This window comes from Chiloscyllium plagiosum, unplaced genomic scaffold, assembly GCF_037043375.1.
Source record: "Chiloscyllium plagiosum isolate Xiang-an unplaced genomic scaffold, Cpla_swu_hap1 HiC_scaffold_6, whole genome shotgun sequence".
NCBI lineage: Eukaryota > Metazoa > Chordata > Chondrichthyes > Orectolobiformes > Hemiscylliidae > Chiloscyllium > Chiloscyllium plagiosum.
In genome coordinates, this window is record NW_028270144.1 from 57641790 (window position 1) to 57660385 (window position 18596).

Here is an 18596-nt window from a genome sequence, read left to right on the forward strand (position 1 = left end):
ACAAACTCCAGTTTAGCTAGGGTTCCTTCATGTCATACTTTATCAAATGCAGTCAAACATCAAGGGCTCTCATTTTTAACTCAACTGCAAAATTCTTTTCTTTTTTCCAAGCTTGGACCAAAGTTGTAATGAAGTCCAAGGTGAGGGACTCAGCAGAATAGCAGGTGAGCAGTGAGCAGGTTATTGCAAAGCAAGTGTTGGTTGACAGTACTGCTGATGACACCCATCATTTTACTGATGATAGAGAGGAGACTAATAGGGCAGTAATTAGTCAGGTTGGATTTATTCTTTTTTTTGTGAGTACGGGACATAGATAGGAACTTTTCCATGCAGTTAGATGTTAGTGTTGTATGGGAACAGATTGACTAAGGGTGCAAAGGTTCAGAAGCACAAGTTAGCATTGCCAGAATGATATCAGGACCTGGAGTGTTTGTGGATTCCAGTGGACCTAAATGTTTCTTGATATCAAATGAAGCAAACTGAATTATCTAAATATTGGTATTTATGATGCTGGAGACTTCCAGAAGATCAACCACTCGACACCTCTGGCTGAAGATTGTTATGAATGCTTCAGCATTATCAATTGCCTTAGATGGGCTGGATAAACCCATTGAGGATTGCTGATTGTGGAGTTTCATCCTCCAGTGACTTGTTTTGTTGTCCACCACCATTCATGGCTGGACGTTGCAGGATTGCAGAGTTTAAATCTGATCAGGTGATTGTGGATTCACTTAGCTCTATCACTTGTCACTTAGAGAAAAAAAAACAGGAATAGGTAATTCAGCCCCTCAAGCCTACTCTACCACACAGTATGATCATTGCTGATCTTATCTTTGCCTCAATTCTACTCTCCTACACACTCCCCATAACCCTTTAACCCAATATTAAAATTAAAAATCTGTCTCCTCAAATGTCCTGATGTCCAATGCACTGAGTAGTGTGTTCCACAGAGTCTGGATCAGTGGTGCTGGAAGAGCACAGCAATTCAGGCAGCATCCGAGGACAGGCAAAATCGACGTTTCGGGCAAAAGCCCTTCATCAGGAAACCTGATTCCTGATGAAGGGCTTTTGCCCGAAACGTCGATTTTGCCTGTCCTCGGATGCTGCCTGAATTGCTGTGCTCTTCCAGCACCACTGATCCAGAATCTGGTTTCCAGCATCTGCAGTCATTGTTTTTACCTCTGTTCCACAGAGTGACAACCCTCAGAAGTAATTTCACCTCACGACTTTTAAATCTGCTACTCCTAAAATTGTTCTAGATTTCCGAACAAGGGGAAGTATCTGCTCTACATTTACTTTGTAATTCCCCTTTAGCATCTTATATACCTTGCTAGATTTTAGAAGGGTGAAAGGAAATCTAGTAATGTACAACTCAAACTGCTCAGCTTTTCCTCATTAGACAAGCCTTTCATCTCTTGAAAGACTTGAGTGAACCTTTTGAACTATCTCCAATGTAATGACATCCATCCTCAAATAAAGAAACCAAAACAAGATGCAATACTCTAGGTCAATGTTCTCTCAAAGCTGCACAGCTTCATGCATGGGTTACCATTCAGACATTTCAAAAGTGCTGAAACACACAGGCTTTGGAGGCCCATGCAGCCAGTAAGAAAGTTAGAGGAACACTGTTCCAGGTGTGATCTCACCAATGTCTTGTACAATTGCAATATTACTTCCCTCTTTTTATATTTTTAAGCAATAAACAACATTTCATTTGCCCTCCTTCAGACAAATGTTCTGCGACTCATGCACAAAGACACCCAGTTCCCTCTGTATCAAAGTGCTTTGATGTTTCTCTCATTTAAATTAGTTGTCTTTTTATTTTTCTGACAAAAAATGGGTAACCTCATACTTATCCATGTTAAATTTCATCTGCCAAAGCTTGGCACATTCACCCAAACATTTCCATTTTGAAATAAACCAAAGAACTATTCTGAAATAATTTTGACCTTTACTCTTTCTCCACAGATGCTGCCAGACCAGCTGAGCTTTCCAAAAATTTCCATTTAAATGTCTATTTATCAATTTATTATTTATTCATTCCCATCTATTTTAGTACCACCTACAAATTTGACTACCATACAATCTATCCCTGCATCCAATTTTACCTTGTGTGCAACACATTATCAAATGCCTTCTTGACCTCCAGATATATATTACATGTACAGGTGCCCCACTGTCCACTTTGCTTGTTACATCTTCAAAGAACTGTAGCAAATTTGTCAAAGACAATTTACTTTTCATATGACCCAAGAGTCAGCATGGTTTTATACTGATCTTCCAAAAGTTCTGGATGCAAGTTTGCTCACTAAGCTGGAAGGTTTGCTGTCAGACATTTCATCACCATACTAGGTAACAACATCAATGAGCCTCAGGTGAAGCGCTGGTGGTATGTCCCACTTTCTATTTATGTGTTTTGGTTTCCTTAGGTGGGTGATGTCACTTCCAGTTCTTTTTCTCAGAGGATGTTAGATGGGGTCCAAATTGATGTGTTTATTGATCGAGTTCCAGTTGGAATGCCATGCTTCAAGGAATTCTCGTGCATATCTCTGTTTGGCTTGTCCTAGGATGGATGTGATGTCCCAGTTGAAGTGATGTCCTTCTTCATCTGTATGAAAGGAGACTAGTGATAATGGATCATGTCGTTTTGTGGCTAGTTGATGTTCATGTATCCTGGTGGCCAACTTTCTGCCTGTTGTCCGATGTAGGGTTTGTTACAGTCCTTGCAAGGTATTTTGTAAATAACATTCGTTTTGCTTGTTGTTTGTATAGGGTCTTTTGAGTTCATTAGCTGCTGTTTTAGCGTGTTGGTGGGTTCTAATGCAGCTTCATTTGTGGGTATTTGGAAGATTGCTTCTATTTTAAGTATTTGGTCTATATGTGTTGTTTTCCTGTAGACACAGGTTTGAAGTTCCTCATTGGCTGTTCACTCTACTGTGACTCTAGGAATGGCAGTTGGTCATTGTTCTCTTCCTCTTTTTTGAATTTTATGCCAGTGAGAATCTTATTGATGGTGTTGTAGGTTTCCTCCATTTTGTTTCGTTTGGCAATGGCAAAGGTGTCATCTACGTAGTGGACTCAAAGTTTGGGTTGGATGGTTGGGAGAGCTGTTTTTTCCGAGTCTCTGCATAACTGCTTCTGTTAGGAACCCTGATACTGGTGATCCTTTCCTAGATGTCACAGTAGACCGAACACTCAATGGGGAATTTCAAAACAACACACTGACCTTATACTTAACTATAGAAGAAATTGAATTAGTGGTGCTGGAAGAGCACAGCAGTTCAGGCAGCATCCAAGGAGCTTCGAAATCGACGTTTCGGGCAAAAGCCGATTCCTGATAAAGGGCTTTTGCCCAAAACATCGATTTCGAAGCTCCTTGGATGCTGCCTGAACTGCTGTGCTCTTCCAGCACCACTAATCCAGAATCTGGTTTCCAGCATCTGCAGTCATTGTTTTTACCTTATAGAAGAAATTGTCCCAACACCCACAAATGAAGCTGCATTAAGGCATTATTTCACCAATAAACACAATCCGCTGATTCCTCAGCAACAAACCCAAACAAGTAGGCACAACGTATCCAGAAACCCTGGTCACTTTACCCTGCATCAAAGACATCTCTGAAATGACTTTCAGACTGCTCAGACCTTTTGGCATCATGGTAGCCCACAAACCTACCAACACGCTTAAAACAGCAGCTAATGCACTTGAAAGACCCTATGCAACAACAAGCAAAATGAATTATTTACAAAATACCTTGCAAGGACTGCAACAAAAAAATACATTGGACAAACAGGCAGAAAATTAGCCACCGGGATATATGAACATCAACTAGCCACAAAAACACATGACCCACTATCACTAGTCTCCATATATACGGATGAAGGAGGATACCACTTTGACTGGGACATCACATCTATCCTAGGATGAGCCAAACAGAAACATGCATGAGAATTCCTTGAAGCATGGCATTCCAACTGGAACGCTAACAGCAGCACATCGATTTGGACCCCATATACCACCCTCTCAAAAAAAGAACCAGAAATGACATCACCCATCCAAAGAAACCCAAACACAAATAGAAAGCAGTACATACCACCAGCGCTTCACCTGAGGCTCACTGATGATGTTACCTAGTAAGATGAAATGTCTGACAACAAACCTTCCAGCTCAGTGAGCAAACTTACAACTTACGGTGAGCAACCTCAACCTGAGCTACAAATCTTTTCAAAAATTGCTTCCAAAAGTCCTGTTAGTAGTTCCCTAATAATAGATTCTAACAATTAAACAATTTGGCACACAAGTCCTGATTTGTAGCTTCAGCTGACTGACATCTCATTTTCTCAGGCATGCCCTTCTGCAAGCTTCATTAGACCTGGGTTGATCCTGGCAATGGTAGATGAAGGAAAATACCAGGCCACAAAGTTGCAGGTTGTGTTGAAGTACAATTTGGCTGCTGCTGATGGCCCACAGCATCAAACAGCCATACTCTTTATTACTCAACCAAATCATTTAGCAGTTAGGTGTACCAAGGGATGGTGATTGTTTCGTTGGAAACATTGCATATAAAATATGAGTCTGTGAATTAGGCAGTTGCTTCAAAAGTCTGACAGACAGCTTTCCCAATTTTAACACTACTGCTCAGAGTGCTAATAATGAGGGCTTTGAAGGGTCAGCAGTGTTGTGTTTGCCATTGTCATTCTGCATGCCAGGTGATCCATCTGGTTTCAGCCTTTTTCACTTTCTAGTAGTTGATACAATGGATTGGCTTTCTAGACATTTCAGAGGCCAGTTATAATTTAACCACAGAGTTGTGGGTCTGGAGTCGCACAGAGGCCAGACCAGGTAAGAATGGCAGTTTCCATCTGGTGAATCAGATGGGTTTTTACAATAATTGACAATGGTTTCATGGTCACCATTAGATTTCTAATTCCAGATTTTTATTGAATTCAAATTACACCATGTCGTGGTGGGATTTGAAACCAGGTTCCTGGAACAACTATTCTGTAGAAGTCACACTGGACTCTGCTTCTCTCCACAAATCTGCTGCTTTTCTCCAGCATTTTGTCCCCAGATATTTTCTAGGTCTCTGAATTACTAATTTAGCGACAATACCATTAGGCCTCACCAAATATCCAGTTCTTTTAACACTCAAATTGACTGAGTTTATAGCTACTGCCACCATACATTTTAATCCACAAAAGAAATAAAGCAAAAATGCATACCGTAATCGACTATTCTTCTCCAACCCTTTTATTATTTCGTCCATTGTAGCAATTAGTCTAGAAAAGTTTTAAAGAATTATAATCAATCGGACACAAAGTACCAAAGCAATAATGATCTAAGCTTAATTTTTTTTCAATACCCTTATAAATAGCTATAACTCGAGTTGTCAATCCTGGATACAACACTTCAAGAAAGAAATGAGGCATTAAAAGAATTTCAGAGGAGACTGGAGAATAGATTTGGTGATGAGATAATTCAGTCACATGGACTAATGAAGCCAGTACTGTTCCAAGAATGATGGAAGGAGATTTGTTGGAGGAATTAAAAACTCATTACGAGTTTGGACAAAATAGATATGGAGAATCTAATTCCATTTGTGGAAGCTTGAAGAACTGAAGAGATATATTCAAAGCAATTGGCAAGAGAGGAAACTTGAAGCTATTTTTAGCACACAGTGCTGCTACTGAGTGCTGAAGACGGAATTAGTAAATATTTGGGGATGTGGTGTCAATAGGACGACTGCGTTGTCCTGGATAACATCAAGCTTCTTGATGCATTAAGCCATGAAAATACATCATGGCTAGATCAGCATTAACCCTGAGGCCTCTTCCAGAAATCGAATGTAAAGAGGATCCTGTACCACACAAAGAATGATAAAGCAGTAGAGTACAGTTAAGGATGAGAATAAACCGCAGGCTTTAGAGATGAAATAGGATGGCATCTTGGAAGACAGGCAGTGACAAGACCAGGGGTAACAGATCCCTTGCCACATCTGGAATCTGTAAAAAAAAAACCTTTGTCTACTCATGACTTTTCATTAGGTTAGAGTGCTACCTTGGAATCTTGTCACAGCATTGGCTCAAAAAACAATTGTTGACCTGTATCTTAAGGCTCCTGAAGTAACTTCAGAAAATAATCTACCACAACAACTCAGCAGAGAAAGGCTGGAAAAACCATGAGATCACATGATTGAGCTGGGATGCTGAGTGGCAACTTCAAACTGCCTGTTGAATAGGTTCCTTACTGCAGGATAGTGGCCTGTTTGCAGGCACCAATCAGATCAAAAAATAGGGGAGTGGAAAAGGGTTGGAGTGTATGTGAGATGAAGAGGGATTGGAAAAATAAGATTGATTACTGAGGGAGTGGAAAAGTTTTGAACAGTAATTCCTGAGTGAGTTCGGGAAGAGTTGAAGAGAGGCAGATGTGCATGTATGTGAGCAGGATACGGAAAGAGGGTCTTCTGTATCAATGCGTGGATGAGAATGGGTTTAGAAATATGAAAAGGGTGTGTGGAGGGCATAGGGGCTTCACCATGTTTATGTCACTAGGCAATAGAGTTTATTTGGTTGAAATCTAAATATAAATATCATTTTTATAAAAACTTTATCATAAATTATACTACATTAACATATACTGAATGTTATTATGCTACTTGTTATTGTTTTACTTTGCTAGCATGAGGTTACAAGATTTCTTTTAAAAACTAATTTTATTTTGGGTAACATTGGAAAATAGTTTAGAAAGCACCGCCTTGGAGGGATCAAATACAAAATCCTTTAAGTTGCGAAGTAACAGGAAAAGGTACCATTATACCACTGGTATTTTAATGAGCCACCAACTACCGAGTCGAGCAAATTTACACAGAAATTTACACAGAGATGATGAGGGTTGAGCTGTGGATGTGGTGTATATGGACTTTAGCAAGGCATTTGAGAAGTTTCCCCATGGTAGGCTCATTCAGAAGGTCAGGAGGAATGGGATTCAGGGGAACATAGCTGTCTGGATATAGAATTGGGCTGGCCAACAGAAGACAGCGAGTGGTAGTAGAAGGAAAATATTCTGCCTGGAAGTCTGTGGTGAGTGGTGTTCCACAGGGCTCTGTCCTTGGGCCTCTATTGTTTGTAATTTTTATTAATGACTTGGATGAGGGGATTGAAGGATGGGTCAGCAAGTTTGCAGATGACACAAAGGTTGGAGGTGTCGTTGACAGTATAGAGGGCTGTTGTAGGCTGGAGCGGGACATTGACAGGATGCAGAGATGGGCTGAGAGGTGGCAGATGGAGTTCAACCTGGATAAATGTGAGGTGATGCATTTTGGAAGGTCAAATTTGAAAGCTGAGTACAGGATTAAGGATAGGATTCTTGATAGTGTGGAGGAACAGAGGGATCTTAGGGTGCAGGTACATAGATCCCTTAAAATGGCCACCCAAGTGGACAGGGTTGTTAAGAAAGCATATGGTGTTTTGGCTTTCATTAACAGAGGTATTGAGTTTAAGAGTCGTGAGATCTTGTTGCAGCTCTATAAAACTTTGGTTAGACCGCACTTGGGATACTGCGTCCAGTTCTGGTCGCCCTATTATAAGAAAGATGTGGATGCTTTGGAGCGGGTTCAGAGGAGGTTTACCAGGATGCTGCCTGGACTGGAGGGCTTATCTTATAAAGGAGAGGTTGACTGAGCTCAGACTTTTTTCATTGGAGAAAAGGAGGAGAAGAGGGGACCTAATTGAGATATACAAGGTAATGAGAGGCATAGATAGAGTCAATAGCCAGAGACTATTTCCCAGGGCAGAAATGACTAACACGAGGGGTCATAGTTTTAAGCTGGTTGGAGGAAAGTATAGAGGGGATGTCAGAGACGGGTTCTTTACACAGAGAGTTGTGAGAGCATGGGATACGTTGCCAGCAGCAGTTGTGGAGGCAGGGTAATTGGGGACATTTAAGAGACTCCTCGACATACATATGGTCACAGAAATTTGAGGGTGCATACATGAGGATCAGTGGTCGGCACAACATCGTGGGCTGAAGGGCCTGTTCTGTGCTGTACTGTTCTATGTTCTATGTAAAACCCCGGCCATAAGCATCAAATAGGGGGACAGAGCAGAGGAAAACTTTCATAGACAGTTTCAGAAAGACGATGTTGGCATTTTTGATTCATAGGATGTGGACATTACTGGCAATGCTAGTATTTATTGTACATTCCCAATTGCACTTCTAAGGTGCTGATAAGTTGCTGCTGATGAAGTTGTGGTAGTGGAGGTGTATCTTAGTGTCTTAGGGAGGGCTTGCAGGATTTTGACCCAATAACAGTGAAGGAATTGTAATGTGTTTCCAAGTTAGGATGGCGAGAGATGTGGAGAAGAACTAATGCACATTGTTGTTCCCACGCATCTTCTGCCCTTGCTCTTTTCTAGATGATAAAAGGCACAAGCTTGGATTCTGAAATAAGCTTTTTTCATTAGTTCACAGGACATGGCTTTCAATGGGCAGGCTATTTATTGCTCATTCCTATTGCCCTTGAGGTGGTGTTCTGTTCATAAATGATATAGAAGAAAATGTGGAAAAGATGATAACTAAATTTGCAATTGATATGAAGATTGGCTGAGTGCTTGTCATTGAGGAAGATGATCGTAGGTAATGAAGATATAGACAGATTGGTCAGTTGGGTAAATCAGTGGCAGATATAACTTAATCCTGTTAAGTGTGAAGAAGAACTAAGACAAGGGAGTACTCAATGACACCATGAATCTCAGAGGGTAAGAGAGATCTCAGAATGTTTGTCCACAGGTCTTAGCCTGCCTTGATTCCTTGCAATTTGCCTACCAGCATAATAGGTCCACTGCAGATGCCATTTCCCTAGCCCGACACACTCATCCCTGGAACATCTGGATTACAGGAATATCTATGTCAGACTTCTACTTATCTAGTAGAACTCCACCTTCAACACTATAATCCCAATCAAAATAGTCTCCAGACTCAGAGACATAAGTTTCTGCTCCACCCTCTGCCACTCGATCCTTGACTTCCTGACCCATATACTGCGATCAGGGAAGATAGATCCTCCACACAATACTCAATACCTTACTGTATTCCTTGTATACTCAAGACTGTGTGGCCAAATTTCATCCGAACTTCATCTACAAGTTTGCTGACAACACCAACGTTGTAGGTCAGATATCAAACGATGGTGAGACAATATAGGAAAGAGATAGAATGCTTGGTGATATGGTGCAAAGACAACAATCTCTTCCTCAACATCATCAGGACTAAACAGCTGATCATCAACTTCAGAAAGCAAGAAGGACACAATCCTACTGCATGAATGGAGCTGAGCTGAAGATGGTAGAGACCGTCAAGTTTCTAAGAGGGACAATAACCAAAAATCACCTGGACCTCTCATGTTGATGCAAAGGTTAAGGTAGCATCCTGAGGAAGAGGAGGCAAAGGAAATTTGGCATGTCCACAAGGATCCTCATCAACGTTTACAGATGCACTATAGAAAGCATACTATTTTAGGTGCACCATGGCTTGGTACAACAATTGCTCTGCCCAAGACCGCAAGAAACTGGACAAACTTGTGAACACAGCCCAGACCACCATGCAAGCTAACCTTCCATCCATTGACACCATCTACACTTCTCATTGCCATGGAAAGGCAGCCAACATTATCAAAGACCCCTCCAACCCAGTTATTATCTCTTCCAAACTCTTCGCTGTCAGGCAGGAAATACAAAAGCTTAAATACTCATGACAACATGTTTAAGAACAACTTCTTCCCTGCTGAATAGACCTGTCATATTTCAGATCTCATATTGATCTTATTTTTCATACACCACCTGTGCAGTCATAACTATGCAAGTGTCGCTATGTTCAATCACCTGATGATCTGTATATCGTTGTATGTTACGATCTGCCTGTACTGAAGCAAAACAAAAAACTTTTCACTATACTTTGATAAGTGATTATAATAAATTAAACCAAAAACAGTAGGTCAGGTTAATAGGGTAGTTAAGAAGATATATTGGACACTTGGTTTTATGAGTTGTAGTATAGATTAAGAGCAGGGATTTTGGGTAGGCAACAGCTGGAGAACTGTGTGCAGTTCTGGTCACCACACTATAGGAAAGATGTGACTGCACTGGAGCAGATACGGAGGAGATTTATAAGGATGTTTCCTGGGATAGGGTTTAGCTGTGAAGCAAAGCTGAATAAGCTTGGCATTTGCTCTACAGCAGCAAAGACAGAGGGCACAAAGTCAAGTTGTACTAGGTTAAGGGTCATGAAATAGTCAGCATTGCTTTGTGCTTGTGAGACCATGCCTCATAAATGTATTCTTTGCTGAAGTGATCAGGAAAGTTGATGAAGGCAGGGCAGTAGACACAGTCTATATGGATTTCAATAAGGCCTTTGACAAGGTTCCATATGGTAGGCTGCTCTAGAAGGTTAGATTACATGGAATCCAGAGAGAGTTGGCAAATTGGATACAAAATAGGCTTCATGGTAAGAAGCAAAGAGTAAGAATGGAAGGATGCTGGTCAGACTGGAGGCCTGTGACTAGTGGAGAGAGTCAGGTGTCAGTGCTGGGCCCATTGTTGTTTGTTATCTATATCAGTGATTTGGATAAGAATGTAAAAGGCATGATTAGTAAGTTTGCAGATGACACTAAGATAGGCAGTATTGTGGACAGTGAGGAAGGTTATTAGAAATTGCAGCAGGACTTTGATCACCTGGGGAAGTAGGCAGAGAAATTGCTAATAGAGTTTAATATAGATGAGAGGTCTTCCATTTGGGAAAATTAAAAGAAGGTAGGATTTTCATGGTGAATGGTAGGTTCTTAAAAGGATGTAGTGGAACAGAGGACCTTGGAGTTCAGGTGCACAGTTCTCTGAAAGTAGAGTCACAGGTAGACAGGGCAGGGAAGGAGGCTTATGGCACACTGGCCTTCATCAGTCAGGATGTTGAATATAGAAGTTCAGAAGTTATGTTGTAGTTGTACAGGACGTTGGTGAGGCTACACTTGGAGTACTGTGTTCAGTTTTGATCACCTTGCTATAGGAAGGTATTAATAAGCTGGAAAGAGTACAGAAGAAATTGATAAGGATGTAGCCAGGATTCAAAAGTCTGAGCTATAGGGAGAGGTTGGACTAGATAGGATTTCCTTTTTTCCCTTTAGAGCACAGGAGACTATGGGGGATCTTATATAAGTGTATAAGATCATGACGCATGGATAGGGTGAATGCGCTCAGTCTTTTTCCCAGGGCTGGGGAAATCAAGGACTAGAGGATTAAGGTTTAAGATTGGGAGAAAAGAATAAAAGGCAACCAGAGGGTGGTGCGCATATGGAATGAGCTGCCAGCAGAAGTAGTTGAGGCAGGTACATTAGCAACATTTAAAAGGCATTTGGACAAATACATGGATAGGAAAGGATTAGAAGGAGATGGACCAAGTACAGGGAAATGGGGTTAGTGTGGATGGACATTTTGGTTGGCATGGACCAGTTTGGGCCAATAGGCCGGTCTCTGTGGTGTAGGTCTCTGACTCTGGCAGCAACCGTTCTCATTAGTTGAAAGGTCAATAACAAGGAGGCAAAATTTATAGTCATAGAGATACACAGCACAGAAACAGACACTTGGGTCCAACTCATCTATGCCAACCAGATATCCTAAATTAATGTAGTCCCATTTGCCAGCACTTGGCCCATCTCTCTCTAAACCTTTCCTATTCATATACCCATACAGATGCCTTTTAAAATATTGTACTTGTACTAGCCTCCACCACTTTCACTGGTAGCTCATTCCATACATGCAGCACCCTCTATGCGAGAAAGGTCCCCCTTAGGTCCTTCCTAAATTTAAAGGTGAAAGGCAATAGGTTCGAAGGGCAATCACCCTTACCCCCACCCCACCCCCCATCCTCAGAGGGTGGAGGAAATTTGGAATCTACTGATTGGGAGGATAGTTGAGGTGGGAAACCTCACAATCTTCAAAATGCTTATTTGGATGAAGACTTGAAATGTCTGAACAAAGGCTTTGGGCCAAACGCCAGAAAGTGTAGATTTAGGGTGGTTTTTTTTGGATGAAGACCCTCTTCTGTAGATTTCTAAAGGTAGTGATAATTTATCTTAAACTGCTGCAGTCCCTGGAGTATAGGGACATCTGCGTGATATCAACAAGGAAGTTAAAAGATTTTAACCCAGTGAGAGTGAAGGAATGAGAAAATGACAAGATCAGGAATGTGTGGGATTTGGAGGGGAGCTTGCAGATGGTCATGTTCAGATGGATCAGTTGCTCTTGCCCTTCTCAGTGGTGGAGGTCACACAGTTGGAAGGATGTGAGGAGTTGCTGCAGTGAATCTTCTAAAGAGTAGTGGATAGAATGAACTTTGAAGGCAGTGAATGGAGCACCAATCCAGCAGGCTGCATTATCCTAGATGGCAAACATCACATGTTGTTGGAGTTCCCCTCGGAGTTTCTGACTTATATTTCTTTTTTATGTGGAAGACGTTTTGTGGAAGCACAATGTTGGAGGAATTCAGCAATAGAAGTATCAGTGGAAGTGAGGGGGAAGATATTAGGTTCTCTTAGAAATGGTCACTGTCTAGCACAATTGTTATTTGGTCCTCATCAGCCCAAGTCCAAATGTTGTCACGATCTTCTTGAAGTCCTTTACTATGTCAGTTGCAAGTGGGACCGAACATGATGCAATCAAACATCCATGTCTTATGCTTGAATGTATATGGATATTTGAAGGCTCCCTGTATTGTAATATACAGAGTTCAAAGATAAGAATGCAAGGAGTTCCCAAAATAGTTACGAGAGAATTTTCTCAGAACGTCTCAGCCTACAAGAAATACAATGTTAGGCCCAATTCTCAACTCAAGTGCAACAACTGGAGTATGTTTCATCAAAAGAACATTTTGAACTAGAGCTCAAATATTATTAGGTTTAGAGTAATAATGGGTGAAAAAAAAATACAATTGTAAAAATACACCAATGGAAGAGGGTAATTACACAGTTGAAAAAGAGAGCTAGCCCTACTAAATTTGAAAGCAAAGACAAAAAGTAAAACAGTAAAAGAACAGTGAAACCTTAAACAGGTGATAATTCAAAAAGCACCTAAAGGCTTCCACAAATACAAAAAAAGTGTCCCCAAAGTTAAAACACCCTACATGACTAAAAAGAGATGGATTAAAATCAAACAGAAGTTGAGGCTTATGATTAATTTTAGTTTCATTATAAAAGAAACAAGCTCAGAGCTTGGAAGAATTGAAAAAGAAAATCAGAATGGATTAGTAGGGAACATAAAAGCAAACACCAAAGCCTTTTATAAACAAATCGTAAAAATGAAGGCTAAAACAATTGGCGAACAAGCTTCCTTGTGGAAGCAGAAACTATGACCGAGGTACTCAATGAATACTTCATATGTCCTTTGAATGGTTGAGAACCTTTTATTTTTGCCAACACAGAACAGGCGAATGATCTCTCAAATTCACTGGTACACAGTAAACTTGGATGAACTGTTGAACTTCCCCAACCCTACAAGTCAATACAGTTAAATGGACACACAAATAAAAACAGGCTGCTAATGTCATAGTAAAGGCAGCCATAAAGGAAATTTGATAGGCTAAAAAAATGCACTGATTTACAGGATTCATATATCAAAAGAAGTCACCCAATCCATCCTGTGTTACTGGGTGGAAACTAGGATAGAATAATAGGAGGATCTGGCCATAATCTTCCAATCCTCCTAAGATATGGAAGTGGCACCAGAAAACTGGAGAACTGTAAATGTTCAAATAGGGAAAGGGAGAGAATTTTCAAAAGCAGTTATCTTGGCCAAAACTAATTGCAACTTGTAAATACATTGCTTAATCAATGTCATCCTGCACAGATTTGAGATTAACTTAATTCTTTGATAAGGGTAATACCATTCACCTTGTGTACATATTGTCTCTAAAACTACTTGCTAAAATATATGAACTAGTTAGCAAAACTGAAGCCGATGGAATTAAGGCAGCAATACCAACTCAAATCACAAAATTGGTCAAAAGGGAGTACGCAGTGTGTAACAGAGGCAGTCAGTTGTTTTTCAGACTGGAGGAAGGCATACAGTGGTGCTCCCATATGACGTCATTGGTGTCATTGCTCATGTTAATATGGGGTAAATGATCCAAACTAATTTGAGTCTACAGCTGACAGAAACTTTCAAAAATAAACAGTGAAGAGGATTGTAATTATTAGCAGACTTCAGAAGGACATAAGGACTGATAAAATGGCAAGACATAGCAAATAAAGTTTTCAGCTAGACAATAGAAACACTACATTTTTCAAAGGTGAAAATGGGAAGAAATATTATCCAAGTGATACAATTTCAGATGTCCAAGTTTGTTCACTTCAATTATAATTGCATAAGTTCCTTCTGCTTGTTTTTGTCATGGGATACTGCAGTTATTTTTGAACTGAGTTAAACTTTAGAACTCACAGGCTCAGACTCATCATCATTTATAGTTTCCAAACAGCACTAAATCAGAATATTCAAAAAAGTGCACAGTCAATTCAGTAAGTGACCAATGTTTTCATTGGAATTATAAGGTGACGGCACTTCTATAATTCACGCCGCAGGTTCAACCTAGAGACCAAGCCAAAGCCATCCCACGTTAACTTTACTTTGGAGATGCAAAGTCCAACTTGCTCTACTGTGAAAGTGAACTCAAAAGATGACTATTAGGATTGGAAGTAATTAAAGATAATTAATCCAAGAATTGTGACACTAAAGCACTCAAATCATTTTTAATAAAATGAATCATGCAGCATTGAACTTTTATTCTATTACATTATAACACAAGCTCCATCTAGTGAAAAGTGAATGCACAACAGAATTTTACATAGATATGTTGTTAAATCAAGTTCAGAATATTGCTATATTTAGATGTTAAATAAAACCAACTGGTTCAACAAAATAAACAAGTGTTGTTAGTTTAGAGGAGTACAGTAAAATGCTGACATGCTTTAAAATAGACAAAAACAGATTTGAGACATTTATATCATGGTCAATTGTGGAAGTGCATTGTTTGAAAATTGGTCAATTTAAACCATTACTAATAATGAATACATTTCAAATTCATTTTTGGTTATAAACCAATTGAGACATCTTAAGAACAAAGAATAATGAGCTATAGACTTCTTACCTAAGACAGCACTCCTACCTACCAGTCCAGTTGCTTTCTTAGTACTGAATGAGCTAGATCTTGATGGAGCAAAGTAGGCTGTTAGTTTAAGGGTGCAGGAAACATTTTAACTCAGAATTGTAGTGCAACTTTCTGAAAGAGCCTATTGCTAGTGGTTAATGCTAATCTTAGTACATAGCAGGGCTAAATTTTAAGAATTCAAAAGGAAACTTAGAACAATGGAGGCTGTAGATGAACAAAAACAGAAAGAAAGATTGAATTTAAAGAGACATAAAAGGAAAAGGAAACATTTAATATTCTAATTATCTAAATGGAAGAATACCATTGAACTCAAAAATAGTTTCCATGCTGACCCAGAGATTGATTAGCATCAATAAGTATTGTATGCTTGTATTTACCACAACTAATTAACCATTAACATATTCAGAAAATTAATCTGCAAAATGGGTGTCAATTGTGGGTCAATTGGCAACAGCTATTGCGGGAGCTTACTGTGTACAACTTGATGGAGTTACGTCACTTATAACAAGTTGCCTGTAAAAATACTGGGATATCCTGTGGATGTGAAATGTATATCAGAATTTCAAGACTTTTGTGTGTTCATCAAATTACGAGGAAACTAAATGAATGAATTTAGAAAATGAGAAGAATCAATTTATATTAAGCTGAAACAGATCGAGTTCTGCAGGTTCCCAACTCAGCCAATTTCTTAATGTAAATTTTTTGACCCATTTTTATTTAATACTCTATTTTGATGGAAACGCGCCACAATTCAAGTTCCTAAAATGTTGTGTTGCCTACCAAAATTCAACCTGGCACGAAAAATGCGTTAATTGTTAATGATGCTCCGTTCTCAACCGATCGCTCGGAATACTGTCTACAAGTACGACACATGCCAAATGTGCACCTTAACACCGAACTACATCATTCACCAGAAGCATGTACTGGTTTGATTAATCTTGGAAGTTCTCAAACATCATATACTTACCCTCAGACTATTTTAAACCCAGGTGTGGCTTTCTGTTTTAAGGGAAATAAAAGATGCACTATTTACAATTCGTAAAGTTTTGCATTTCTTTCTTCACAACCTGCTGGTTCTTCCCGATTGAAACATCAAACGTTTTAATTCGAGATCCCGGTCAGCTGTCAGTGACGCTTGCCGCTACTGAAGGAGCATTTCGCGCTGCTGCCGTCGATTGGCATTTCACTTGTGTAGGTTATGTTTGTCGTTGCAATTGTAAAGTCGTGTTGAACTAATTCCCCAAACCAAATATTAAATACACAGTATCAAAATAGTAAAACTCTTAATATGTACCTCGCTTTCCCAGAACAATCAAATAACCAATATAAAACTGAGAAAATAAAATATCCGCAACGTGTGATAACCTGTACCAGAAAATACAACTGAAACAGGATCTCTTTCCTGAATGTGTGTAAAAGCGAGATAACTTTGTGCTTAAAACACCGAACTCTTTTTACCAAACAGATTTATTCTGACAAATTGCGAAATCAATCTCAACCGGACCAATTGAAAAGGTTGAAAGCTTGCTGCTTAATTTGATATGTTTACAACAACTTGTCTAAATTAAGGCTAAAAGTGGTTTTCTGTTGCTGATGTTAGTGGAGAACCTTCGGACAATTTGCTATAAAACTCTGTGTCTTACAACCTTATACTCGACAACCACCTGATGAAGGAGTAGCGCTCCGAAAGCTAGTGCTAGTGCTGTTGGACTATAACCGTGGTGTTATGTGATTTTTTTAACTTTGGATAATATTCACATGGAAAGAGGGGTCCAAAAGATCATTGCTCACTGTGTAACCCACCCCCCAAGGAGGCACGTCCATGTGGAGGCCCCGCCCCCACAAGGAAGGACCATGCGGAGGCCCCGCCCCCACAAGGAAGGACCATGCGGAGGCCACGCCCCCACGAGGAAGGACCATGCGGAGGCCGCGCTCCCATAGGGCACGTCCATGCGGGGGCCCCGTCCCCATTGAGGTGAGTCCATGCGGAGGCCCCGCCCAATGAGGCGCAACCATGCGGAGGCCCCGCCCAATGAGGCACGTCCATGCGGAGGCCCCGCCCAATGAGGCACGTCCATGCGGAGGCCCCGCCCAATGAGGCACGTCCATGCGGAGGCCCCGCCCAATGAGGCACGTCCATGCGGAGGCCCCGCCCAATGAGGCGCAACCATGCGGAGGCCCCGCCCAATGAGGCACGTCCATGCGGAGGCCCCGCCCAATGAGGCACGTCCATGCGGAGGCCCCGCCCAATGAGGCACGTCCATGCGGAGGCCCAGCCAATGAGGCACGTCCATGCGGAGGCCCCGCCCAATGAGGCACGTCCATGCGTAGGCCCCGCCCAATGAGGCACGTCCATGCGGAGGCCCCGCCCAATGAGGCACGTCCATGCGGAGGCCCCGCCCAATGAGGCACGTCCATGCGGAGGCCCCGCCCAATGAGGCACGTCCATGCGGAGGCCCCGCCCAATGAGGCACGTCCATGCGGAGGCCCCGCCCAATGAGGCGCAACCATGCGGAGGCCCCGCCCAATGAGGCACGTCCATGCGGAGGCCCCGCCCAATGAGGCACGTCCATGCGGAGGCCCCGCCCAATGAGGCACGTCCATGCGGAGGCCCAGCCAATGAGGCACGTCCATGCGGAGGCCCCGCCCAATGAGGCACGTCCATGCGTAGGCCCCGCCCAATGAGGCACGTCCATGCGGAGGCCCCGCCCAATGAGGCACGTCCATGCGGAGGCCCCGCCCAATGAGGCACGTCCATGCGGAGGCCCTAACCCATTCGAAAAGAAACAGTTCATTTTTACCTCTAACGGTTTCATTGACTCCCCTTGCAATCAGCAGATTTTGGGAGACTGGATATTCTTGCGTAACTTGCTTTTCTGTATTTGTGGTATTGTCACTCTTTCAAATTGCTGAATCGTTTTACGAAAACAATTCTGAGAAACACTCACTCAAATATTTCCAAAACTCCCCAATTAAAACCATTTCCATGTACAGACCCAGTCGGGGCTGGGGCGCGTGCACGGTGGTTGGTCAGCGCATGCGCGCTGTCGGAGTGGTGTCACTGAGAAGGTGTGCAAGGACAACATAGCCTGGAGACAATGTTGCATTTTGTGCAATGAATATACAATAATAATAAAGGATGTCAATTCATTTTTTTCCCATCGTCACTTGGCATTCCCGTCTTAATCATTACAATAAGGTAGTCTGTCGCTGTCCTAGTCTGAAAACGCTCAAATTCATCTGATCTGAGAATGCCTTCAATGCAGCAGTTGTATATCCACGGTTACCTGAAAAGAAAGAAATTGGAGAGTTTATCAGGAAGATGTGGGGGAGCTGAGTGGGATACGGTGCTGTTGCAGAGAGACACCACAGAATTATTGTCACCCTGT

General features: G+C 41.4%; 1 protein-coding gene across 1 annotated transcript in view; it reads right to left on the reverse strand.

Moving 5' to 3' along the window:
• LOC122551047 (deuterosome assembly protein 1-like) overlaps window positions 1-17903 on the reverse strand; it is a 149804-nt gene extending 131901 nt beyond the window's left edge. The window contains exons 1-2 of the mRNA XM_087988543.1: window positions 17011-17903; window positions 5223-5279 (exon numbers count right to left, since the gene is read on the reverse strand). Of these exons, the coding sequence (XP_087844669.1) occupies window positions 5223-5279; window positions 17011-17903 (950 nt within the window). The remainder of the gene's footprint in view (window positions 1-5222; window positions 5280-17010) is intronic.
• Between the last annotated feature and the right edge of the window lie 693 nt (window positions 17904-18596).